Source organism: Triturus cristatus, chromosome 3_2 (assembly GCF_964204655.1).
Source record: "Triturus cristatus chromosome 3_2, aTriCri1.1, whole genome shotgun sequence".
Lineage (NCBI taxonomy): Eukaryota > Metazoa > Chordata > Amphibia > Caudata > Salamandridae > Triturus > Triturus cristatus.
In genome coordinates this window covers 200,534,109-200,560,981 of record NC_140584.1, presented here as the reverse complement: position 1 = coordinate 200,560,981, position 26,873 = coordinate 200,534,109, and the positions used below count along the sequence as shown (strand labels likewise).

Sequence of the window (26,873 nt, the reverse complement as noted above, 5' to 3'; positions counted from 1 at the left end):
AAGCCTTGGTTAAGTTGATGTCAAATCTTGAGAGGGGCAGTAAAAAGAGGCTAGATTTTAATATCTCGGTACAGCTTCATTCATGATTACAACTGATAAAGGTATAGTTCTCACATTATCCTTGGAGCCATCATGTTTTACTTGCCTTTCTAGGGGGATGTTGTAATTTCTCTGGGAGTATTTCTTGTTCCTCCTTGTTTACATGCATGCACTACATATGTTGCTATAGTCTGTATTGTGCGTGTTGACGAGGACATTGTTGCAAAGTTGTGCTCCCGGTTGCCATGCCTACGTTGCTCATTGTGTGTATTTTGACAGCTCTCATGCACTGTGAACGGGGAGCAGTTTTTAATCTGATTCCAACCACTAAATCTGCCTCAGGCAGATACAAACAGGTGCATACCAGGCTTTCACAATGTCATAATTTTTCAGCGTTACAGGCCAGAAAATGGCAATCACAGTATTTTCGAAATAAATGAGAATAAAGTGCCAATTTATTTCACGTTGTTCCAGTGTAGTATAGGAGACAGACAAAGGTGTGAGCACAGACCCTACCTCTAAGTTTATACTGTTCTCCTATTGCAGCGTTCACTGTGAAGGTATGGGAGTCTTCATCACTGGGTGAAATGACCGCTCCAGCAAGCTGCAGGGTGCCCCTGGGCTTCTGATTCCTTAACTGCTCGCTGACAAAGTACTCCAGCAGCCCAGCCTCATTGTTCAAGACAAAGAACCTGCACACACAAATTTGGGGGTTATATAAAAAGGCTTCAAATATTTTTTACAAAAATGAAAAAAAAAACTTGTGATTAGCATCCTCTTAAACAACATTAAATAAGCTATGGTTTAAATAAAGGCATATGTGTTGGTTCCTAAAACCTTTCAAAGTGCAGAGCCCAGCTGTCCAGATCATTCTTTAACGGAGTGAAGATGACTTTTTCAAAGTAGACCTTTGTAAGCTGTCTGCTGACCCCTAGGGAGAAACATTGTGACCGAAATATGTAGAGAGAAGTGAAAGAGAGAAAAGAGAGAAGAGAGGATAGAAAAAGCAAAGATGGACAAATTAAAAAAAATAAGATGTGGTTCGAAGAACAGGAGACCGGGAGTGAGATAGAAATACATAGTAGAGACAGGAGAACAGAAGTAGAAGGGTAGAGAAGAGCAGAGATGGAGAAAGTACAAGGAAACAAAAAAGTAGGGGGGGGGGGGGGAGAAAAAATAAATAAATAAAGAGTACAGTGGGAGACAGATGGACTGAGAGGAAGAGAGCATACTGGTGACAGAAGGAAAGGGTAGAGAATACAGAGATAAAGTGACACGAAAGCACTGCGACTAACCGCACTGGTGTAAATGACAAACTTTAACCGACAGGGAGAATTTATTTTTGTATTGCATTTAACCTAAAGCAAACCCCAAGAAGGTTTCAGAAGAAATGTATTATATGAAAAGGCTCATGTAACAAGTTTCTTAACTGTGGTAAAGCTCTTTCTGATGGATATGTCATCCATCTGCAAATTCCTCACCTTTAGAATATTTCCAGGGTGCCAGACAATCTAGACTCCTTCACAGCAGTGCTCTTAGTCACCATGGGCTGGCGCCATGAACTCTGCTATGGCCTTGTTATGCCCCAGAAGTGATGGAGCATAGTTCCAATAAGTGCCACCACTGCCCGTTGACGTCCAGTTTCTTGTCCGACTCTTTCCGCTCCCTCAGATATAGAGCATGAAGAATTGGAGATACTCATGTTCAAATCTCCAATTTGGGACCTTTTTAGATGGTAAAAGAGGTCACTCCACGGAATAGTGAGGTGTGAGGGTGGATAGGAGTCTGTGGTTTGATAGAGTATTCATCAGAAAGAGTCTTACGAAGATAAGTAACTTGTTCTACCTAGGGCTATTTTTAACCACTGACTCCTCATTTCAGAATACATACTAAAGCAGTACTTCCCAATGGTTGAGGCTCAGTGTAGTGGTCTCAGACCAAATGTTCTGCAGGACCAAAAGGATAAAATGTTCTGTCCTCCGGACCTGGTTGTCAAAGCGAAAGTGCTTTGTGAATGTGTACACAGACGCACAAATCGCGGCCTGACAGATGTCAAAAATAGGCTGTATGCCAAAGCAGTGGTAGCAACTTTGGCACTGGTAGAATGAGTCCTCAGCTATTCCAGAGGTAGCTTCTTAACCAATGCATAGCTGCTCTTAACGGAGAGGACTACCCACCTTCACCAGTCAGTTTCTGCATCACTTTACCTTTCTTTGGTCCAACAAACCCTACTAAAAGCCGATCGTCCACCTGTGGGTCCTTGGTGTGATGGGTGTAGAATCTTAAAGCTCTTTTGCGGTCCAGCTGAAAAGTCTCTCCTCTTCTTTTGAGGGGCTGAGTCGGAGCAAAGAATATCCAATGTTAAAAGGAGTCAACTTTCGGCAAAAGGTCCACTCTTCTACTCAACACTAGTCTGTATGGGGAAAAGTTTGTGTAGGGAGACTGCACCGAGAGAGCCTGGGGCTCACTCATGCGACGAGTTAAGGTGATCACAATGAGGAAGACCGGTTTTAAAGTAAGAAGCAACTAGCAGCTGTGCCTTGGCTCGAAAGGTGTGCACATGAGGAACATCAGGACCACGTTAAGATCCCACTGTGGCATCATAAACCTACTGTGGCATCATAAACCTACTGTGGCATCATAAACCTCATCGACAACAGGTGATTTAAACAAGGTCAGTCCTGAAAATGCAAAAAGGCCAAAATAACCTTTCAGAGTGCCCACAATAAGGCCTTGGTGGGCCCAAGACAAAACAAACAAAACATCCAATAGTTTGGTTTGTAAGGGTTCTGTGTTGAGGACGCCGCACCACATTACAAATGTGTCCTAGCACCCAGCATTAATAGACTTTGAGGAGGGACGTCTGGCAGCATGAATCACATCCACACCCCCGGTGGTTGACTGAACACAGTCAACTGCTACCACTCAACCTCTATGCAGGAAGGTGTAGAGTGCTCAGGACCTGGTGCAGAACCCTGCCCTGTTGCTGCAACACAAAATCCTCCCGATGCAGCAGCATGAACGGAGGACAAATGCTCATGGCCAGAAGTTCCAGTTAACACACTCTCCAGGCTCAATTCAGAGCCACTAGAATTACTTGGATCTGGTTGTTCCTGGTCTTTTTCAGAAATTGGGAAGGAGAGACAAGTGTCTTGTTCTCCCGTTTCCTAGTGAGAGCGTTCTTGGGAACTCCAATGTGCAGACGTTTTAACACTGTGTGTTTGACGATCGTGGAGAGATCTAACCAGGTACCCAACTTGGGCTCCCCCAACTGTAGGAAGAAGCCTTGCTCCCCAACTGTAGGAGAATGCCTTGCACTACCTTGGGATGCAACAACCATTCAAATGAGCTCTTCTGCCATGGTGTCTAAAGGTCCTGCCAGGTGGTTCACCATCAGGGATAGGCATTGATGCACCAGCCAATTCCAGAAATGTTCAAGCCTCCACCATGGCAAAGGACCCAACTCCACCCTGCTTATTCAAGACCACCAGGCAGTGGTGTTGTCCATGAGAAACTGCACCCGCCTTCTTTGAGGAACTGCAGGAAGGCCTTCAAAGCCAGGTGCATGGCCTGTAGCTCCAACAGATTTATGTGGAGCCAGGATCCTGGCAGAGTCCTCTGACCATCAGGGACCCATCAATCAGGATCATCTCATGGAGGGGAGAGGTGTGCTGGGGAAGGGGAACGTAGGAAGAGCTAGGAATCCGCCTCTGGTCAGGTTGAGCAGCCACAACTGCAGATCTGAAACCTGGATAGCACCCAACAGGTTTCCTTGGTGCCGAGGTCCTTGACACTTCAGATCCCACTGCAGAGCCTGTATATGCCACCTGCTAAGTGAATAAGCAGGACGCAGGAGCTCAGCAGGCCAAGAAACTTCAGAGCAGCTCTCGCTGGAATGCAGGACCAAAGCTGAAACATCAGCTCAGAGGCTAAATGCCCTGAACTCGTTGAAACAGAGAAAAGGCTCTGACCTGCACTGTGTCCAGAACAGCTCTTATGAGCCTCTGCGAAGCAGTTAGTCATAACTTCAGCTCATTGATTGAGAACCCCCAGTTATGTCAGAAGGTTTGCAGTCATCTGGAAGTGGTTCACTAATGACTGGCGAGCACACCAATTCAACAGTCAGTCGTTAAGGAAGGGAAAAACAGATATCCCCAACTTTCGAAGACTGGCGGTACCACTGTGGTGCTGGTAAAGGCCAAAGGGGAGCACAGCAAACTGAAAATGCTAGGTTACATCTGTGGTACTGCATGATGAGCACATAAAAAAATGCATCCTTCAAGTCCAAGGCAACCATTGATTTGCCCAGATCCAGGGCAGACACACCTTGGGCTAGTGTGAGCATTCTAAATTTGCCCTTCAGTCAGAAGGAATTCAGATGGCAAAGATCTAAAATGGGACAAAGGCATTTGCCCTCCTTCGGCATGAAGAAATTGCGGGAGTAACAATCCATCCGTACTTCGGAAATCGGCACCCTCTCAATAGCCCCTTTACCCAGTACAGCATGTACCTCTTGCAGCAAGATGAAAAGGTCTGTCTCTGAATGTCGCTCTGATGTGGGAAGAAGCTGTTGTGGGTCGAAAAGAAATGGGAGGACATAATCCTGCTGGACGATCTAGAGGACCCATCTGTCGTATGTGATGAATTGCCACACTGGAGTCTGCAGGCGCTCAACTTCCGGCGAAGTGAGGACCAGCACCCATGAACAATGGACTAGCGCAGGTCCTGGAGCCAGAATGGAACTCTGCACCACAGTTGGTGCGTAATACGAAGTGGGTTCTAGGGGCTTAGACAGCACAGCGGACAGATCTGATGGGGGTAACCCGACTGGAGGCCCTTGCGGATTTTTGGAGCCCAAAGACACGCCAGATGGAGACAGAAGAGTGTGAAAAATACACAGCATGGCCTCAATCTGCTGTTTCATCGCTGATGGCTTGGGAAATTTAGGACGCACCAGGACCTATTGTGGAATCATCTTTCCGATCAGGGAACAGAAGCACGATTGATTGGTACCTTGACTCCCTTTGACTTCCCGAGTGGCGCGACGGAGTAAAGTCCCGCTTTGACTCCTTATGCTTCTTCTTTGACTCTGACTTAGTGGACGACTTCGACTGAGAAATATAGGTCATAGGAACGACCTTGAAAGCAGGATCGGGTCCATGCTCTTGACTCAGAGTGGGACTTCAGCTAGGTCTGGGACTTCTTTCGATGTTCGGTGATATAAAGCTTAGCTTCTTGGTCCTGGATCGCCTTTGGTTGCAAGAATACACAATCTTCGCACGACATCAAGTCATGCCTTGTGCCCAAACACCAGTGGCATACCTCGTGCGAGTAAAACACACACATCTGTTTCCAAAAGTCACATCATGGTTTTAACGCTGTAATCTTCGGTGGCGACAGTGTTCCCATGCACATTAAAAAGGAATTTGAAATAATTTTTTAACCGACAAAAAAAAGACAGTAGTGCACCAGATCTGCGTGCGAAGTGTGCTCCACTCGGTCACTTCCGGAGAAGAACAAGGTCAACGCCGAGTCTCACAGCCACACCTAGCGGCTCGCAGGAGAGCATCTCTGAAAACGTCCTTGTCCAGTTTAGCTCCTTAGGAATACTCTAAAGGCAAGGCAACTGCGGTTTGAAGTATTCATCAAAATTCTGCATATTGTAACAAAGACTGCTTTTAGCAAAGGTCAAATGCAAGTAACTGGCCTAAGAATTATTTTACTGCAAAGCGGAACCTATTATTAAAGAGGTGCCGGGGTGAAAAGATCATTCAGCCCTGTAACAAGAATTTTTTTAATACGACACAGTAATCTGACATCCGCAAGTCTGAAAGGATATATTTCTTTATGTAATCCCAGTGACAATGACAGTTTAAATAAGTTGTAAGGAGTATTAAGCACCTTTTCAAAGTAATGTTAGAATCCCCAGACCGCTGTAATGTCAGATGGGAAATCCTAAAGGAATTTGGAGGCACCAGAAATTGTCATTCCTAATTAATTTTGATAGAATAACAGCGTTTATAAGCAATTCTTAAATTGAATGGTACATACCCAGACTGCTATTATGTAATAACAATTTATGTTTATTGGATGGTTAGAGTCATCGTTCAAGTTATCAGAAGACAAACTGAAGACCCTGAAGATTGTAGATGCGAAAGTGAATTTATATTCATAACGATTAATCCTTAGTAATCAGTTTTTAATTGAAGCACTGCTAATTTTCTTAAGTATAAAGAGCTCACTCTGAATAACCCGTAAATATTGGTAGTAACTGGACTCCTGGCATTTCCTGATAATGCCTGGTCCTCATGTGGTGTTTATTGTGTGCGCAGCTACTGCATCATCCCCCCAACATTTTCTTCTGGGGCAAGCGCAATCTGAGTATGTGCAAGCGATTTGTGTATGAGTATGTGTATGTTATTTCTTAGAAATAATTTCTTTTTTTTTTACCTTTAACATTGCACCTTGTTTTTCTGGGACAATGTGAAAGAGGAATATTTCATATATGTAGCTGTGAAACTCTCAATCGTTCCGTTGTGCTCAACTCAAAATTTTTAGGGCACTCAGAGGGGGCAAAGCGTGAAAGCAGCAGCTGAATGCCCACATAATATACCTGTTCTGTATGTGTACTGCTGTTGCCTGTACTATGCCTGCCCTTTGCGGTTTTCTAAACTTTTCATTGCACGTACATCTAGACGACTGAGTTTGGATTTTGTTTTGTTTTCAAGCTGCAACTTTATCCTCCACTTTCCGCAAGCTAACTTTTATGCAATCGTTGCCTTCACTTTGTTGATACCATTCTTTAACATTCCTGCAGTAATGATGTGGATTTAACATCTTCTAGCGATTAATGCACTATTTAAATATCTTTGGACAGAGTCAGTGCGCGTGCGTGCTGATTAAAAGATCTAGCCTAGAAATGGCTGACTCTACATTAATGCTTACGGCTTGGACTTAGACCTTGTAGCCACCTTGGTGGTATGTTGGAGGATGTATATGAATACTGTTTTCCCCCAAACATTCTAACATAATGTGTTCAACTGGATATGTTTGCTGAGTTAAAAAGTTATAAAAAGGTGCCGGTCGAAAATTAGTTCCTCCAAGAATGTTGAAAAATCACTTCAAAATAAGTCACTATCACAAAAGTGACGTGCACCATGAGGGGAGCCGAGGGAAGCATATGTAGCTATATTGAGTGGGGTGGCTGGAGAACGCTGACAATGTAAGAAATAGATTTCCATACTCTCGGCAACCAGCTTTTCAGGCTCGAAACTCATCTCCAAGCTAGGGAAGTTTCCATATTGAACTGGCTTATTCCTAATACAGTAATCAGAAAAAATGTAAATCTAGCGTGTTATATGACAGGAGCATTCAATGCCAAATGGACCCCACACCCCACATGAACTGGCATAATGTTTTTTTTTTTTGTACAAATTACACACACGACTAATCAGAGGACAGCAAATAAACATTTCCAACTATGTAGTGTGAGCGTAAACCCATAGTGCACCAAGATCTATATTAAACTTCAGCATGCAACTGGAATCGCTTCACTCCAAAATGACCACTGCAGCAAATTTCCAGCTGCCAAACAGCAAAACCCCATCCCTTTTCCCATTTCAAATTGCGGAATCTCTCATTAAGGCCCTAGTGATGGTCAAAGTAGATTACTGACAAAGCCAGTGGACTTTCCGCTCTACTACTACTCTCCTGTTAATTAACGTTACCATGCATATCGCCTTTAATCACCATTGAGGCCACCCTCCCTCACATCACATTGTCTGGCTATCTCCTAATCTAAAAGAGAAGTATACAATTTTCACCCTAATCTTTGAACCATCCATGGCACCTAGGCTGTAGTACTGCCCACCTCCAAATTGTTGCTACTTTTAACCGCTACATCCTGGTGAGAACACTATACTCAGTTATCCAACAACTCCTAACTATCAACAAGACTAACTGTTCTACCCAACATTTCCAATTCTTAAGGTATTTAGGCTGTTGGAACACCGGGTGCAGCACGTGCAAACCCCTAATACCAAATTCTTACAAATTTCAAAACATATTTTACAGACTGAGAACAACCCCTTCATTATTCCCACTCTATGCAAACATATCAAATCAGTCGTCAAGAGACAGGGTCGCAAGAGTGTTGCCATGACATTTTTTGTTTCGGAAATATGGTTACGGATATATTTTATAGCGAGGTCAGTAATATCAAGGGGTCACACCTCAAGCTAGGTTTGTGCATAATATGCTAGAACTGCTCGGGGAAAATCAAAGTGCTGTGGTTTCTACTCTCCCTGCCTCAAACTTTGGGTGAAAATTCCTAAGTCATGTGGGGCTATAGTTCACATCCCATTGCAAGCTCACAGTGAGAGAAGGAGCAGCACTTCTTAGAGCAGTGGTGCCTGAGCACACCCCTCCCTGGCCTCACCAACAGCTCAAGTGGACGCCGTAGGAGGATGCTTGGGGAGAACAGGGCAGAACAAGAAGCAAACTGTGGGTACTGCTCTGCAAGGATATGAATAGGCTCATAAAGAGCCCATTCCAGCTCTCCGGCAACCAAGATGCCTTAACGCCTGACTGTGTAACCTTGATCTCCAGGGCAAGCACATGGTTTGCAAGGGGGCACAATAATATTGCAACTGCACCCCCATGCGTCCATTAAATGACGTTCCTGAAATGTCTGGCTGAAGCAAATGTAATGATGCCAATAATGAGTAGTGCTTACTGCCATTTCTAGCAGCCAATAAACAAAGAAACTTAATGATACTGCAAACTGACTGCTAAATCAGTGCTTTTCTCAGGGTTTGTCTTTAATCTCGTCCATCTTTTTTTTTTTTTCACCAAGTAGGACTATATATGCAGTAAGACTGGGGCTTTGAAGAGCGTTGCTATGTACAGAATCAGTCTTCAGATTGACCGTGAGGGCTAACATTTGGGGGATTTAATGATTGATCGAGGAGCCCTCTTTCCGTAGTCCACCAACTGGCTAAGATCATCCCAAATGAATGGAGTCACTGCCATAGTAATCCCCTCAGCGCTGCAACAACTGCCTGCTGATCATGCTGACATGGTGCCTAAGTGATAAAAGTAGCACAAGTCTTTGTCTTGACCATTCAATAGCTGGCTAAGACTCAATGTTTTTCCATCAGGACCAAGTGTTTGAGGCCCGCTATCTGCGCAAAGTACATGCAGATACACCCTTAAATCCACCCATTCATCCATCGCATCCAGATGTGGATTTGCTTACAGCTCTGGCTACAGTCAATGGAGAAACCGAATAATAATTGTGGAAGGTTATGCTGCACTCAGAGAAAGTCTTGTTTAACATCACTAGTGATATTTATATGGACTCACGCCCCTCCCAAGCATTTGCAGCATTTCATCAATTTTATAACAAAACTCCTTGATAAACCAGAAAGGGGTATTCTGCAGAACACAGACAAACTACAGAAGTATTATCACCATAAACTAATCTAGCAGAGACAACAGGAGGTCTCTAATGTTGTACTTTCTACCTGAAGCTGCACTGCAAATTCTCAAAATTGTGCTGACAACACACCAATTGGTAACCAGGCAAGAAACCAAGGGACCGGGCGCTCAACACATAAGTAGGGCAGTGTGACAATACATAACTGATATAGGTTGGTGCTCCAAGGGGAGAGAGGTTAGCTACTAATTCAACCACCTTAATCCTCACAGCAGAAGGGATACAGCAAAACAAAAAGTTACCCCTGAGCACTCAGAGTAATATTTTTATCTAATAGAAATGGAAGAGTCTGTGTGTTTATATGAAATCCAGTTCTTTCTTCAGGTATCCAGTATCCGATACTCAGTAGGATAATGTTTCCAAGACACAGCTTGATGTGGTAGTACATTCGGACAATTACAGCCAACACGTCTTTCGTCGTGTGTCATAACGTGACTTCTTCAGGGCTGTAAACCCAAAATACAGTTATATCACTGTTCTGACATAGGCAAAATATGCCCAGCACACAAAGACTCATTTTTATTGGATAAAAATATTACTCTACTGAGTGCTCAGGGGTGACTTTTTGTTTTTCTCTAAATTGCTGTTATCGAATACCCCCAGTATCTAGCGATCATGATGCCAAAATAACTGAACTTGTTTCGTGCTACCTGAAAAGAGCAGCTGAAAGGAGCAGTTAGGAATTTGCATAAATCATGATAATGCAATCTTCTATACTCGAGCTTTGTTCCAGTTGACCTTGAAACCAGAGTTTGTGATGTATACCCTAAAATATCAAAATGATATGCATATAGGCCCTCGGAGCAGCTACATACACCTGCATATAGGGATATGCTATCATACTAGGCTTTGTTACACAATAGTCACCTGATCAAGTGGTCTATCTCCATCAAATATGCTAGGAGTTCCACTGATAAATAATAACTAAAAGAAAAAACTGAAAAAACTTCAAGTTTCATGTGGTTCTTGCTTTAAGAAACACAAACGCACCTGTGGAGTTCAATTCATTAGTTCTATTTTTGCCCACGTTATTTTTCTTGGTGATTTCACATGTCTGGTTACCAAGCTACTGCTAACTCCGGCTCATATTTCTGGTCCTAAACCTAGACTGTGTCCAATAGCGTGGGGGGTAACATTTTTAAATTTTACATTTAAGAAAGTTATTCAGCCTTTTGAAGATACTCCGGACATTTCTCTGTCCCCCTGATCCTGAGGTTCCTGGAATACTGTACCCTTTTTGCTGATTGTTCTGACTTCCCCGCTGCCTCCCAACCCCCCTGTTCATCTCTATTGTCCTCCTGATTTTCTACCTGGTATGGTGTGGTCCCCCCATCGGCGCTCGACACCGTCTAGACTTTTTCTCGCCTTGAGTTTTGTTTCATTGTTTCTTTGTTTGTTCTTTTCTTTTAAAATTTAAAATATTTGTATCCTGCCTAACTTCTGAGTTGCCGAGAATATCTCCTGTAACCCTGCTGAGCCTCTGGGGATCAGTCGCTGCTTCGTGACGTCAAGCAATTGACATGTATATATTAGCGGCCGGCCCTGGTGGTTGTAGGCCCATATTTGTAATGATGCTTTTTTGCATAATAAAGTTTTTCAAAAAAAAAAAAAAAGAAAGTTATTCAGATTAGCCTACATCCTATAAGGTGAGATCTCATCATTATTACCAGGGACATCTAAAGGATTTTAGGGGCCCCTGTTCGGAGCAGCTTTGAATTTATAATCCAATTTGAGCTCTTTCAAGCCCTCTTTGGCCATGTCACTGACATTCTAAATGTGTTAACATCTCATTTCTGGGACAGTGCCGTGCGTTTTCAATATTGTAACAGCAGCAGCTCACTATAATTCTGCAAGTAATATCTGTGACACCCTCCCGTTTCTCATAAGTGAGGTCCGGTTTTGATCTAAAATAAAAAAAAATATGGACGTTGCTAAAACAAACAACATTTCTCTGCAGAATGTCTGTAATAGACGCTCACGTATCACCCACATTAAAAATAAAGTTAGGGAAAACTGTATTTAAGACAATATGTTTAACGATTATTCAAGGTCATCAGGGAGAGACTTCAGAACAGAGCTGCCTCTATCGGAAGGGGGGGGAAGAAGGGGGGGGGGGTTAAAAGGCTGGGTCCCTGGGCCAGAGCCCACTTTGCCCATGTCTTAAAACGTCTCTGAGTAATACAAAAACAGCTTAAACAGGAGGTGTGTGATAAAATTGCACAAAAATGGTTAGTACAAGAAGGCTTGGTTCTCTGAGCTCCTCTTAGTTCCATCATGTGTTCCCTTTCCCTGATTTTTTCCTTTTTTTAATTTGAGTTTTATACAGCGCAAACTAGACCCGAAGGTATCAGAGCACCAGTTGCGTTAAGACGGACACATTCATTTTTTTTGTTAGGCACTGGAGATTAAGTGATTTGCCCAGAATCACAGGAGGTTGTGCGTCCCTGCAAAGGCTCGAAACCCGGTTCCCCAGGTTCGAGGTTGTCCACTCTAGCCGTTAGGCCACATCCTCTCCAAAAGTGTGATAGTTTGATATCTGCAAAGAGTGGTGCTGATATAACTTGTTCATAAAAATTTAGCCTCGCTGCTTCCACTACTGCCTGCGACATTCTTACATAAGGAGTAAAGCTAAAACTTAAGTACTTAAAAATGTGGATTTACGGTGCAAGGCTCACCTAGGGAAATCAACTGTAGAGTTAATGAATTATCTGTTGTCTTGAAACAGGCCATGCTTGAAATACCCACAACCGCAAGGTATGTTTTTTTTTTACCCTTCAGGTTAATGTTTAAGTGGTTGTTTTAATCTGCAGTCAAAGAACACATGTAAGACGAGTTTAACATTTCACATTAAAATTCCACCATTCTGCCCCTGAACAAGTATTTCGAACAAAAATGTACTCGCCTGTACTGCCATCCAGTCACCAAGTTTGTGTATTTCATCAAATAGCCACATACATTTTCCATGTGATCACTGTTTAAAAAAGAAAAACAGAATATTACAACTCATGAATGTACAGAACTGATACAGCTTTAACCTCACCTAAATTGGAGAGAAAAAAAGGATTAGCTTGTTAAAAAACCAGCCGAGATTCATAAATCAACAACTCTTTAGCAAACACACTTTTTAGGTGTGACTAAAGAGAATTTTAGCCAAGGCTCTTGAAGGTTTCTTTCCTTGTGGCCATTGCAAGGCATGTCTGTACAGTAAATGTCACAAACAAGTGAGCCACAATGGGGTCAACAAAAACATTACCCAGTTTCTTACATGTAGCTCCATGTTTGTGATGCATGCAATAGAATGTACATGTAAACTTTGGTACATAGGCAGCACTACATGTATGGCCGAAAAAAGAATCCTGGAACATACTCTTGCGATTACCAACTATGATCCTAAATATCCTGTGGCCCGACATTTCAGGGAGAGACATTTTTCAAACACTAAGGAATTAAGCTATATCATCCTTGAACAGATTAGCAAAAATCCGAGAGGGGGCAATAGGGTACTTAAATTACGACAAAGAGAGTACAAGCTCATTATTGATTTCCAAACCAAAATGCCGGGAGGGTTGAATCAGGAAGAGGAGTTTTCCGTACACCTTAAAGAATAACTGATTTTATAATGACAAGAACATTTCGCCTACATTTACGTGTATCATTTTGTTTGGGTTAAAGGCTGTTTCTCTAGGTAGAACATATACCCCGCTGTGTAATTCTGTGGCTCTGTAGTTCTGTATCTATCTTCCATGAATTATAACGTGCCCTTGATGTTATAAGACACTTTGAAGAGTGATGATGTTACTGTAAGTAATAGGATTAAGTTATCCTGTTTTTAAAAAAAGCATTATTTTAATGTATTTATTTTTTCTCTTGTTTTCTCTCTCTTCTTTTTCTCTTTCTTTTTCACTTTGCAGATGGAAAGGAAGGGCCTAGTCACAGACACTCACTGTACACATGGTCCCCACTCCTTTACTCTCTAGTTCTTGTTTCTCAACAGAGCACATTCACTATTATGCCATTGACAGCACGACTTTGCAGTATGGGGTCGGTGACTATGAGTGCGGCGGACTTGTGTTATTCCCTGTGCACCTTGCTGATCATTGCCACATGGTACCATTTGGGTACGATTTACAGTCCTTTTTCAATAGGCTAACTTAGCATGATCTGAGCTATATGTTTTACAGTTGTACATGCATTCGAGTTTAGGTAGACTTAAACTACCTATAGGGACAGCGACTGACCACTGGGTAATACCTTGTTGTTCTCATGTTGGGAGAAAGGTGTAAGGTGTCATTGGGTTGCACATTGTATAGCATGCATGATAGAAATTATCTGCTCTTATTTACTGATATGTAGAAGGATTCTTTGGGTCTTTTGAACAAAAGATAACTTTATTGACTATACACAAGTCCCGTTACTCACGCATGATGCGTGGGCCTGTACAAGCCAACATCGATGAATATCAACATCGTTGTAGGTGGGAGTTAAGTACTAATGTCACATGACAATTATCCTAGGATCACATGTGGTAAGCGATGATGTGTGTCTTTACTGTTTAGATTGTTTTGACCGATAGCATTATAAATTCCTGCATTTATGCGTTATGGATCGCCATATACAATGCTTATTATTTTTCCACTTAACCGCTTTATACAAATATGCATTATAAGAGCAGAGACATACAGGCTTTACATACAATCCAATTGACGTTTTTACGCAAATTGTATTAAGATGAACACTCGGGGGGCGCTAGAGAGCCCGCGCAAGATGGCCGCCTGTTAGTGCTGCTCTGCCGGCCGAGATTTTAATCCGCCCAATATCCTGAATCCTACCTGCCATCCATGCACTCTTGGTGTGGATCTGCCCTCCTCGACGCTCCTGCATCCCGGTGATCTCTTCTGGTGAATAATGCTGGCCTGCTAAGACTGATTTTCCCTGTTCTGCCTCCCGGCCTGGTGGCTCATGGCGGCGCCTCGTGGCATGCTGTAGGCTGATACCTGTGCTGCTGTTGGCTCTTCTGGTTGCTGGCCGCCTCCGTCTGCTGCGCAGGGGGCTCTGAGGCGTTGTGGGGGCGCTCCGTCGCTGCCTGCTGCTGGCGGACCCGGAGAGAGACGCGCCTAGCGCGTGGAGGATAAGGTGGTGGTGCAGGCTCCGTTCGCCCGCCTATTGCGGGGCTGTTGGTTCCATGCTCCCTGGAGATTCTACCGCCGGCATCGGCGGAGCGTATGAGCGGTGCCTGCTGATTTGGGGAGCTGGGAGCGGCGGCGGAGCGCGGCGATCAGCGGGACCTCACTGGAGCCGTTGTTTCGAGCTGCGAAACATTCCCAGCAAAATCTCTGCTATTGTTGGGTGCGTCTCCTGATGACTGGCAGCGCCCATTAAGCTAGCTGAAAGACATTTCCAAGTGTCATCCGGTGTTTCTACTGTCGGGGGGACGGTGTCCAGAGCTCCGGATCTTCGCTGCGGCTGGCGGACCCGGTGAGAGACGCGCCTGGCGAGTGGAGGATCCCGCGGTGGTGTGGGCTCCGTTCGCCCGCCTCGTGAAGGGCACTTGGCCCCTTGCTCCCTGGGGACTGTACCTTCAGCATTGGCGGAACTGGAAGGCGGCGCCTGTCGCTTTGTGGAGCGGCGGCGGCGAGCAGCTAGCGACGAGACCAGCCTGGAACCATTGTGTGGATCTGCGCTCTGCAGGTACGGCAGACCCACGACGCTCGCTTGGTTGCGGCTGGTGACCGGCTGGATAGCGCTGCAGAGCCGGGTGGGGCCCTTGGCTATGTGTGGCGCGACCTGCCGGTCCTGAGTCCCGCGACTGGCGGCTGAGCTCTGCGCGGCGTTGGCGCCTTGCTACCGCTTGCCCTGGTGTCCTTGGGGTGACGAGCTCCTTGAGCTCCTTGGGTGGAACCCCCTGCCTCGGCGCCCGCATATTGCGGCGGGGACTGGGAGGCCTACTGTTGCCTTGCGGATGCCTGGGCTGCTGGTGGGGGGGCTAATGCTGGCCTGCTAGTTCTCTCTCTACTCCTGATTGGCGCACAGGCGGCGGTCTGCATCGGGAAGCCCCAGTCACTGGCTGCTTCTGATGCTGACCTTGGCACGGAGGGAGGGACTGGGGCCAGGTTAGAAGGCATGATGATCGCAATGCAGCAGAGCCTGCACACTATAGACGCAAAAATTGACACCTTAAATTTGCGTATGGACAATATGGCCTCCAGGCTGGATAAGCACGGTGAGCAGCTGACTGAGGCTGAACGGCGTATTTCTCAGGCGGAGGACAGAGTGGAGGCAGTCGGTACTTCCTGTGCCAGTATGGAAAAGATTTTGGAGATTATTAAGGCCAAAAATGAGGACATTGAGGCTCGGTCTCGACGGAATAACCTGCGCATTACAGGAATTGCAGAATCAACCAATACGGGGCCTATGGAACTGTTCGTTGAGACTCTACTCACACTTGAGTTATCAGGGAATGAAAGTGGAACTCTTTCCTGACTTTACAGTTGCGGTGCAGCAGGCGCTTAGGGAATACCAAACTGTGAAGAAAAAATTGCAACTGCTTAATATTGCATATGCCATGCTGTATCCGGCGCGCTTACGGATTCATCACGACGGAAAGTTCCGCATCTTCTCTACTCCTAAGGAGGCGCTTCAATTTCTCCGGCAATTAGAGCGTCGCTCGCCACGGCGTTCGCCGCCACCTAAGAACATGGATGCATCGGACTCTGTTGGTTGACTGATGCTGACTGGCTTATTGGAGTGTATTGTTGGTCATTTCTGCCCTGCCCGTTGGCGAGCGGTGTGTCTCCATACGTCAGTCTTCGCTGTCTAACCTCGACACTGGCTTCATTAATGATGTTTTATCTTGCTGTCTAGATATGTTTGCCTGATTGCATTACTCTGTGTGGCCTTGAAGGAATGCCCTCTATTGTTCCTGTAATTGCTGGATGTGTTGGGGAGGGGTGATATTGTTCTGGTACTGGGCATGGGCGGTTGGACTTCGCTGTTGCCAGATGCGGGTAGCTCCTCTCCCTTAATCTCGGCCCACCCTGTACATCTCAGGGTGTTAGAGGCCTCTGGAGCTTCCCCATATGGGAATTCCCCGAAAAGTTGCATTTTCAGTTTTTACTTATGACCTGGTCGCACTATCTCCTCTATGGAGTTCCTCTATATGTGCTTTGTCTATTGCGCGACCTGTTATGGCATTTTTTTTCTTCTTGCTGTTATTGGGTTGTCACGGCAGTTTTTTCTTCTGCTGGAGTGGGTGGGTGGTATGTTGGGGGGTTGTACGGTTTTGAATGGTACACTGACTGTGTATGCTGGGTATGGTGGGATGGGGTTGGGAGCAGAATATCTATATTTTGATGTTGGTGTGTGTTCTCGAGCCGTAACATAACTGCCCCTACTGATGGGGAGATATCGTGGCTCAGTTGGAATGTGAGAGGACTTAACCCCCGTAAGGTCCGACAGGTGACCTCCTATCTTGACCGTCATAATGTTCGCATCGCTCTCCTGCAAGAGACGCATCTTACTAAACAGGCGGTCGCATCGGTTGCCACTAGATGGGCAGGGGTTCGACTTGCAGCTTGTTATTCCTCCTATGATCTTGATCAAAAAAGGCACCCCCTTTGTTCCGCATGTTATTGACGAAGATGTGGGTGGGCGATACATCATAGTACAGGGTACACTCTACAATCGGTCCTTAGTTATAGTCAATGTATATGGACCCAACGTTGACGACCCTTCTTTTTACGATGAATTATGGGGGAAACTCTATAGGTTGCCACCTTACACTCTTATTTGTGGGGGTGATTTTAATGTAGCCCTGGACCCGGACATGGACAGAGTCTCTACTGTAGACAGACCTCCCAAACGAGCAGCAACAGCTCTGCGTGATGGTATGGCGCTGCTGGAGCTGGTGGATGTGTGGCGTCTACAGCACCCTGATGAACGGGAAGGCACATGTCACTCTTTTGCTCGCTCTGTTTGGTCTCGAATAGACTTCTGGTTGCTGACCCATGATGCTAATGATTGGGTGTCGCGGGTTGCACACTTGCCTCAGACGCTTTCGGACCACTCCCCGGTACTTCTTCGTTTGGCTTTGCCGACATATGTCCCCCCACCTTTCCAGTGGCGGCTCCAACCGTCTGCATTGTTAGACACTGTATTTTGTGAAGGTGTTCGGGAGACCATTGCAGATTACTTTGAGAGAAACAGCGGTTCGGGTGAGACGGTGGGGATGCTATGGGAAGCCTTTAAGGTGAGCATACGTGGGGTCTGCATTGGCCTTCAGGCAGGAGTGCTTCGTTCGCTCAGGGGTACAATGTCTGCATTGGAGCATGAGTTGACGGGTTTGGAGCGGCGGTATGAGACGGAATCTGATCCCGCTGTGCTTGCGCTCATAAGGACCAAGGTGGCTGAATACAATGCTGTGGCAGACCAGGAGATTCGTCATTTATCCCGCCGGAGTACAGCCAGGTATTACGGTGAGGGTGGCAGACCGGGCAGAGCCCTGGCGGCCCGGATCAGGGACCCACAGAGTCGTTCCTGCACTGTCCATTCGATTGCCGACGATACTGGCACTTACTACGATAACCCTAGCATTCTGGAGACCTTTGCTGGTTTCTATCAGGGCCTGTACGCTCACCGCCCGGCGGCCGATGAGGCTGAGTTATGGCAATATTTGGATGATATCGCTTTGGTCTGGATCTCTTGTAGGCAGCAAGAATTTCTGATGCACCCTCTCACTCTTGCCGAAATCCGGGATGCTATAACCGCTCTTCCCTCTGGTAAGTCTGCTGGTGCTGATGGGCTGCCAGCGGAGTTTTATAAAACCTATATTGATATTCTGGCTCCCTGCTTGCTTCAGGTCTATGAGGAAGCCTATGAGGCCCAATGCCTGCCCCCTAAGCTGCGAGAAGTGCTGATGATCGCCCTACTTAAACCGGGCAAACCGGCGGATCGGTGTGCCTCTTATCGGCCACTCTCCTTAATCAACACGGACGTAAAACTTTTGGCCAAGGTCCTGGCCACACGACTGCAGCTGATCCTGCCGGTACTGGTCCTGCCAGACCAATCTGGTTTCGTGCCTTCCCGCTCCACCTCCCACAATCTTAGGACCCTTTTTGCTGTTATGCATGCCCTTAAGCCCACGCTACCTGCGGTGGCGGTGCTCCTCGATGCCACACAAGCCTTTGACTCCATCTCATGGTCGTATATGATCTCGATCTTGCACCGTATGGGGGTGCCTTTCGTATTCACCAACTGGATCAAGCTGCTATATACCTGTCCGTCCGCCCGAGTAAGGGTCAATGGGCACATTTCGCGGCCCATCTCCATTCACCAAGGTACGCGCCAGGGCTGTCGGCTCTCGCCGCTTCTGTTCACGCTTATGCTTGAGCCCTTGGCTTGTATCCTAAGACAGCGACACTCTCGGGCGGCGCTACGATTTCTCCAGCGCCCGCTGGCCGTATCCATGTACGCAGATGACATGGTGCTATATGTCTGTGAACCGACCCTTCACCTATCCCCACTTTTGCGAGAATATGTTCGCTTTGAACGATTCTCTGGGCTTGGAATAAACTGGTCCAAGTCCTTAATTTTGCCCCTTACAGACAGCACATCTCCTATTGATCTCGATTTCCCCCTGGTTTGGAGTTCCGATGCGGTGAAATACTTGGGGATCTGGATCCATCGTGACCCCCAGGAGGTGATACGCGCCAACTATGGCGTCGCTGTCGCGCGCCTTGAGGAGCAGGTGGCTCGATGGATAAAGTTACCTCTCTCTTTTGCGGACCGGCTATCTTTAATAAGAACTGGTAATACTCCCCCGTTTCTTGTATTTATTTTTGAATATACCGGCACCTCTGTCACGTCCCTTCTTCGCTTCTCTTCGCTCCTTGTTAACCACTTTAGCGTGGGGAGGGAAAAAATCTCGCCTCAAATGGGAAACGCTTACGCTACCCTATGCACAGGGGGGTTTTGCGGCGCCTGATTTTCAGCTGTATTATCTGTGTGCGCAGGCCCACTTTGTGTATTATTGGCAGCATGACCCGGCATATATTCCCCATGTGGCGGTGGAGGCTGGGGTGGTGCATCCTATACCGCTTAAAGCCATGCTTGTTAACACTCATACGGTGTTCGAGAAAGGGGAATTTGACACGGTGCAGACCACGGTTGGAGCGTGGAGGGAGTTGGGTAGGCGTGCGCGGAAGCTGACGCTTTATGCTCCTGACATGCCCCTGCTTCACCATTCTTCCCTCTTGGTTACTACGGAGGTGGGCGCCCTACGGACACTTGGCAGCATGAATTTGACGACAATGAAAGACTTGTATCCGGGTGGCCGATTTGTTACAGCTGTCTCGTTGGCTGCTGACGGCCCTCTTACCGCCATGCAACTTTTTGTATATACTAGGCTGCGGTCAGCCATGCGGGAATTATATCTGAAATTTCCTGCGGAGCCGCCTGCACTGGAGGCCTTGCAGCTCCTCTATCTTACCTCCTCTAAGGGGAAATTGGTCACCAAGCTGTGTCTCCCAAGGTGAGGCCCCTCCTCTGGTTCAGCCGGCGCGGCTGCGATGGAATGCCCTATTGTCCTGCGAGTTGACAGATGACGAATGGGAGGGATGTTGTAGTCTCACTGGGCGGCTGACATCCAATGGGAATCTGCGCTTGGTGCACTATAAATATATACACATCAGCTATACTATACGCCTACCCAGCTGCATCGGTATGGTTTGCGTGAATCCGCTGTCTGTAAACGGTGTGGTGCCCCAGATGCTGATTTTTATCATTTGGCGTGGGCTTGTCCCAGGGTGTATTCATATTGGGAGGCTGTTGTACAGACTATACATGACATGACGGGGATTCCCCTGGATTGCACCCTGCTGCTTTGTCTTCTTGGTCATGTTGCTGTTGTTAAGGTCTCCTATAGGAGATTTGTGGCTATAGCGTTGTTGATGGCTAAGCGGAGGGTCTCCATGTGCTGGGAGAGTAGAGTGGCCCCCACCACCAAGCTGTGGCTGCAAGACTTGACTTATTGCTGGGATCAGTTATGTTGTTATGCTGAGGAGTTGCCAATGGCCTCCCGACCCCGTGATATTTGGTCACCACTCACGACCTATTTACTGTCTGTGGCCAACATTTAGCATGCTGTTCTTTTGACTACTGATATGTACCTGTCCTTGTCTTAACGTGTCCGCTCCTGTTGGCTCGGGGTGTTTGCTTTTTCATACTCTGTGCATGCTCCTCAACTACATCCACTGTAAATTGTCCTATGCTATTCTGTACTGATGCCTCACTTGCACTGTCCGATGTACCACCTTGTACTGCGTTGTTGCTGTTTATGCTTTTTTTTTTTTTAGAAGATGAACACTCAAGACAATTTTTTCAATCAGGGCCTATGAATTGTGCACCCTTCCAATATGTCCGCAACACTAAACACGAGGTGTACGTCATCAGAACGCATCATGAAACTCCATTTATGCTGTGCTGTTTTTGTTGTCTATTATTCACGTGATCAAGCCTCGCTGGAGGTGAAACGCGTTGTGAATTAAACAACGGACACCTTGTTTTCTTGTGTTTGTCCTGAGAGCGCGCTTGAATATTGAACTTAATGATATATATATATATATATATATATATATATATATATTCACTGAAAAAAACATAGGTTTCACACATGTTATAGTTAGCTGGACATTTTACTGATAAAAAACCAATGAAATTCTCCCGTTATAGTTAGTGCAGGCAACTATAACTCACGCGACCGCAATCCTCTGCTGATGCTAATACTGTATTTAGACACTTATTTGCCCATATCTTCTTCCGTTAAATTTTAGCTATACATATATTACAAATATTTTTTTTCATAAAGACACATATGTCATCAGCAGAGGATTGCGGTCGCGTGAGTTATAGTTGCCTGCACTAACTATAACGGGGGAATTTCATTGGTTTTTCACGAGTGAAATGTCCAGCTAACTATAACATGTGTGAAACCTATGGTTTTTTAAGTGAATATATATATATATATATATATATATATATATATATATATATATTCACTGAAAAAACCATAGGTTTCACACATGTTATAGTTAGCGGAAATTTTACTGATAAAAAACCAATGAAATTCCCCCGTTATAGTTAGTGCAGGCAACTATAACTCACGCGACCGCAATCCTCTGCTGATGCGAATACTGTATTTAGACACTTATTTACCCATGTCTTCTTCCATACATTTTTAGCTATACATATATTACAAATATTTTCTTTTCATAAAGACACACATGTCATCAGCAGAAGCAGAAGATATATATATATATCTCACAAGAGGAGTTCCCAGACTCCAGTAGATAGCTGGAACAGGTACAGACCACCACACGCTGAAGATTGTAGTATGAAAAGGTTTATTCTTTAGAGTCAGTAGGCATGACGCGTTTCGGCCGTGTTGCCACGGCCTTGATCACAATATATATTTTGAATCCCAATCCTGGCAGTAGAACAACAGTCAGGCACAGACTCCGTGAAATAATGGCAAAAAGATGTAGTTTAATCCAACAAAAGGCATATATGGCACCTGACAACTTGAACATTTGAGTGTCAAGAAACAATATACAGTCGCCTAGGTAGAAAGACTTTTTTTGTTCTTGCAGTATTGACTATATGCCAGAGCTTACGTGAATATCAAAAAAGAAACCTACTGACAAGGGCTTGGGATCAAGCCCCTTTTCCCCAACTGGAGCAACAACCCAAACGCAAATCATTTGCTGCACTGTAGTGACAAGGAGAGTTCACAGCAGTTAATACAACTGCCACCATAGCAACCACAGAAGAGACTAGTGCTGTCCCCACTGTACGGACTACACCACCGATAGCCACTGTACAGCATCTGCGACAAGACGGCCACAACTGCATCGACAGCAGCACAAGCACACATAGCAAAGAGCACAACATCAACCCCAGTTTCCAGCCATGGCAGAAACTCGAGCAGCGATCACAGCTGTAATCAAAGCAGGGACCACAGAATCAACCTCAGCTGCCACCATAGCGGTAGGTAAGCATAGTTTACCCCGAAACCGGAACACCACATGCCATTACAACGCGGTTACAACAACCGCGTTATAATGCATGACATTACACCGCAAGCCAGAACAACAACTTGCTCTAGGGCAGGTGTCTCCAACCTTTTTTGTAGCGAGAGCTACTTCTGACCAGTGAAAGTCATCATGAGCTACTAAAGGCCAAGCAACTCGTACATTGTTCCCAAAGACCCCCTACACCCAGCTTTGTTGACTTTAAGCCTAATTTCCATGGAGCCAGATACTATGTGTGGTCCAAATACTTGGAGTTCCCTTGCTAGAATCAGTGATGGTTTTTGCCAGATTTGTCACCGTGCTTCAAGAACTTTTAGTTGTAAATGATCACCAAAATAATTACAATGCAGCTCAAATAAAAACAAATCGGAAAATCAGTCTTAACTTTAGTATGGTACTACATGAGACCCTCTAATGCTGTGTAATCTGGTAGTTTCAGGTCGCAATTCTGAAGAAGTCACCCACATGTTATCAATTTACTGAGATGTTTATCATTTTCCATCCCCTTCTGCGATCCCAGGCTTCCCATTTGAAGTGACAGATTACAGAATGTAATGAGAATAAAGGGCCTAGCTGAGATTATAGCCTGGAATAGACAGTCTATAATTGTCTTCCCCACCTTTAATCATGAAAATGTCTTAATTTCTTGGAAGTCTTGTAAGTACCTCTGAGCATTATAATTGTGATTCTCTGTCCTTCTTTAACCTTATTTGAAGTGTTTTCCACATGGGTAACAAAAACCTTCCAGGCCGGACATTAACACAAATTCAAACTGCAAATGGTTATCATTCAAATGACGTCGGACTGCTCAGCAACACTATAGCAATACGATGTTGGGAATTGATCTGAAAGCCTCAAATAGAAAAGTATAATGTTCCATGTTATTACAGTTAGTGCATGTGTTAGGGAACGATATTAAGCATTTATTATGAATTGATTGATGGGATAATAGCTGAAAGCCTAAAATGGAAAAGTGTAATGTTGTTCGGTGTTATTCTTATAACAGTTAGTGCCCCTCCTAAGGAAAGATAAATAAGGATTATTTTTTTGCCGTGATTCACAAGAAAAAATGTTTATTATCTTTCCCTAGCAAGTGCACTAACTGTTACAATAGCACAGAACGACATTCTACTTTATTTTAGGCTTTCAGCTACTGTTCTATGAAACACACCAAAAAAAATAATGCATATCATCTCTTCCTTGCAAGTGTAATAACACAGAACATTATACTTTCCTATTTTTAAGACAAGTAATGTTTGTTAGTAAGGCAAAACGATTACAGTGACCAATTAAAAAAAAAATCAGCTTGCCTTGCCCTGCCGGCCCCACTCTTAAAGAAAGGCTAAGTGAAATCCAGCTTTTTAAATAACATTTTCTGAAAAAGCGACAGCAGTTCCAATAACGTACCTAGGAATCGCTTGAGGGAAAGCCCGTCCTGCTCTCTGGAGTCTGATGACAGGACTCTGGCAGAAGTCCGGCTGTGTCCTGGGCGCTGCTATCAGACACTTCCCAAGCCCCACAGTCGCAGCCCCATGCCAAGACTCCGGTGCCCGGGTGCTGCGAGGGAGGGCCTGTGCTTGAATGCTCAGGCCCTAGAAAACGGCATGGCAGAGTCTGAGACGGTTGTTGCTGCAAGGAACCACGGTGTCTCCAAGTGCGGTTCTGTGCAGCATAAGACAGGTGGCGCTGCTGGGTTAAATTAAATAATGAAGAACCCTGCGCACAAAACAAAATTATCTTTACAACGGAAAAAAAGTGTTACGTGTTTACATTTTAAAATATAAACATTTAACTACTTTTTCCCCCAAAACAAGGCTGTGAGTCACTAGAAGGGGATCGGCGAGCTACCAGTAGCTCGCGATCGACTGGTTGGAAATACCTGCTCTAGGGGTTAGAAGGTGTTGGATTTAAAATCCAGCACCTTCCATACTGTTGCACAGACTGGAGTTGGAATGGTAAATTATACTATTCTAACATGCAGCGCGCCCCCACCCTAGAGCAAGTCATTGTTCCAACTTGCGGAGTAATAGCATGCGTTGTTACAACACGGTCGTTGTAATGACCGTGTTGTAATGGAATGCGTCAAAGAAAGCATGCGGGAAAATGAGGCATATTCAGCAGTAGCAGCACCGACATTAGCTTCTACCATAGCATGGACCACATCAGCAACAATGGGAGCCACACCACTAGACACAACTATTGCACCTAAAGCCAACACAACAGTAGCATCCAATGAAATGGTAATAGTTACAAGCACTGTAGGAATCACAGCAAAACTTCGCTTCTAGGGAAGCAGGTACTACATTAGACCAATAGCTGTTGGGACAGCAGCTACTGCAGCGATTATAGCTAGGAATACAACAGTTACGCCAGCTGCTACAACTGCCAGCACAACAACAGCTGACAGCACCAAAGGTACCATAGCATCTACAACTGTACAACAGCAAAGAACACAGATGCCCCACAGTAGGAGCAATAGCAGTCAAAACAGGGTCCACAACAGAAAGCACAGCTGTAAATACAGTGGAGAATGCGGAAGACCACATCTCTCACCACAGTGGGACACCAACAGCCATAGCAGTAGGGACCACAGCAGTAATCATAGATGAAACCACAGAGATATTTAGTACCACAACAGCACCAACAGCAGGAACCACAGCTGCCACAACAGCTGGGGCCATAGAAGCAGCAACAGCAGCTATCACAATTTCCCCATTGCAGCAGAATCAGCTGCAAAACCCTGCACACCCAGCAGGTCCCACAGTTCCTATCATGGCACAGACCAGAGGAGCGACCACAACTGTAACCACAGCACAGTGGCGTAACACAGGCCCCTGCAGCCCCTGTGGAGAGGATCCCCCCCCCCCCCCCGAGCTGCAGGGGCCACCCTCAGGACAGTACTATGGCCTGAAAGCTCCGGAGAGGGGGGGCCCTCCATGTACCTTGCAGGGGGGGGGAACCCCTCAAGTTTTGTTACGTCACTGCCAAAGCAGGGACAACAGGAGCGACAACAACTGTGACCACAGCCACCACCACAGTGGCAACAACAGCAACAAGCATTGGCATAGCCAATAGGTCTCGCTTTTGGGACCTTATAAGTGTTTAGTTATGCAACTGTTGCATGGCTAAACACTTATAAGGTCCCAAAGGCGAGACCTATTGGCTATGCCAATGCTTGTTTTTAAGCTAGGGAACATCTAGGGGAGAGGAGTTGGCGTAACGGCTAGGGCGCTCGACCCCGGAACTGGGTTCGAGTCTCGGTAATGACACTGAACATCCTGTGATTCTGGGCAAATCATTTAAATGTGTGTCCTCATGTAACGTAACTGGTGCTATGTAAAGCGCTCTGATACCTGATTGGATTCGGGTCAAGTGCACGCTATATAAAACTCTGCAAAAATGTAAAATGTATCACAACTATACGGGAAAGATATTTCCACTGTAACGCCCATAGGGAATTATTTTGGGACGGAATTGATACTTGGTTGAGTTCCAACGCCTTATCATGATGGGCTGGACTGGCTCCGCACAGAGGTGAGCGCATGTTCCCATGTGCATGTGTAAAGTGAATTAATTTAACCTCACATCTTTGTTTAGTTTAGTGCATTGTTGTAGGGCTCTCAGAGAGAGGCAAGCCCCCGCTCACTGTTTCTGAGCTGAAATGTCTGAAAATCAGTGCCTAATTCAGAAATATCGTGTTAAATTAATCCTCTGCAGGCACAGAAAACAGGCGCTGGGTTCACCAAATACAGCCCCTGATTTACGTCATTGTGAAAGTTGTTTTCGTTTCCCCCGTCTCTGCCTCCTTTGTATTCTAACCAGGAATGGAAATAACTTTTCATCTGCAGTGTTTGGTTGTTATGAAACCTCCCGGTGTTTTTGGTTTGCTTTTGTGAATGTAAATGGGAATTGCAGCCTGTGAGAAACATGTCGCTCAAATTTAGTTTCCTAAAGTTGTCAAATATTTATATACAGATGCGCGGCCTAGTAAATATCAGCAAAGAAATCATTTTAGAGTGAGCAAGAGTTATAAATAGGTAGGAGGAAAGACTTCCGTTTTCTAATTTCATTTACTCATTTTCTGAAGGCAAGTTTGTCATGGGTGTGTGAGGTTGTCAGTTTTTGCCCATAAAGTTTTATTCCATGTTTTATATTTCTGATTTATCTTTATTTACTAGCTGTCTGGAAAAAAAAAGCACCCTTTAGAGAGATAGAGAGAGCAAGTGCTAAGTAAACAGAGGCACAGATAGGGAGAG

General features: G+C 45.4%; 1 protein-coding gene across 2 annotated transcripts in view; it reads right to left on the bottom strand.

The window, feature by feature from the left end:
* OSBPL11 (oxysterol binding protein like 11) overlaps positions 1 to 26,873 on the bottom strand; it is a 305,858-nt gene that overhangs the window by 224,694 nt on the left and 54,291 nt on the right. For both annotated transcript variants that reach the window (XM_085647503.1, XM_085647504.1), the window contains exons 2-3: positions 12,438 to 12,506; positions 556 to 731 (exon numbers count right to left, since the gene is read on the bottom strand). In XM_085647503.1, coding sequence (XP_085503629.1) covers positions 556 to 731; positions 12,438 to 12,506 — 245 coding nt within the window. The remainder of the gene's footprint in view (positions 1 to 555; positions 732 to 12,437; positions 12,507 to 26,873) is intronic.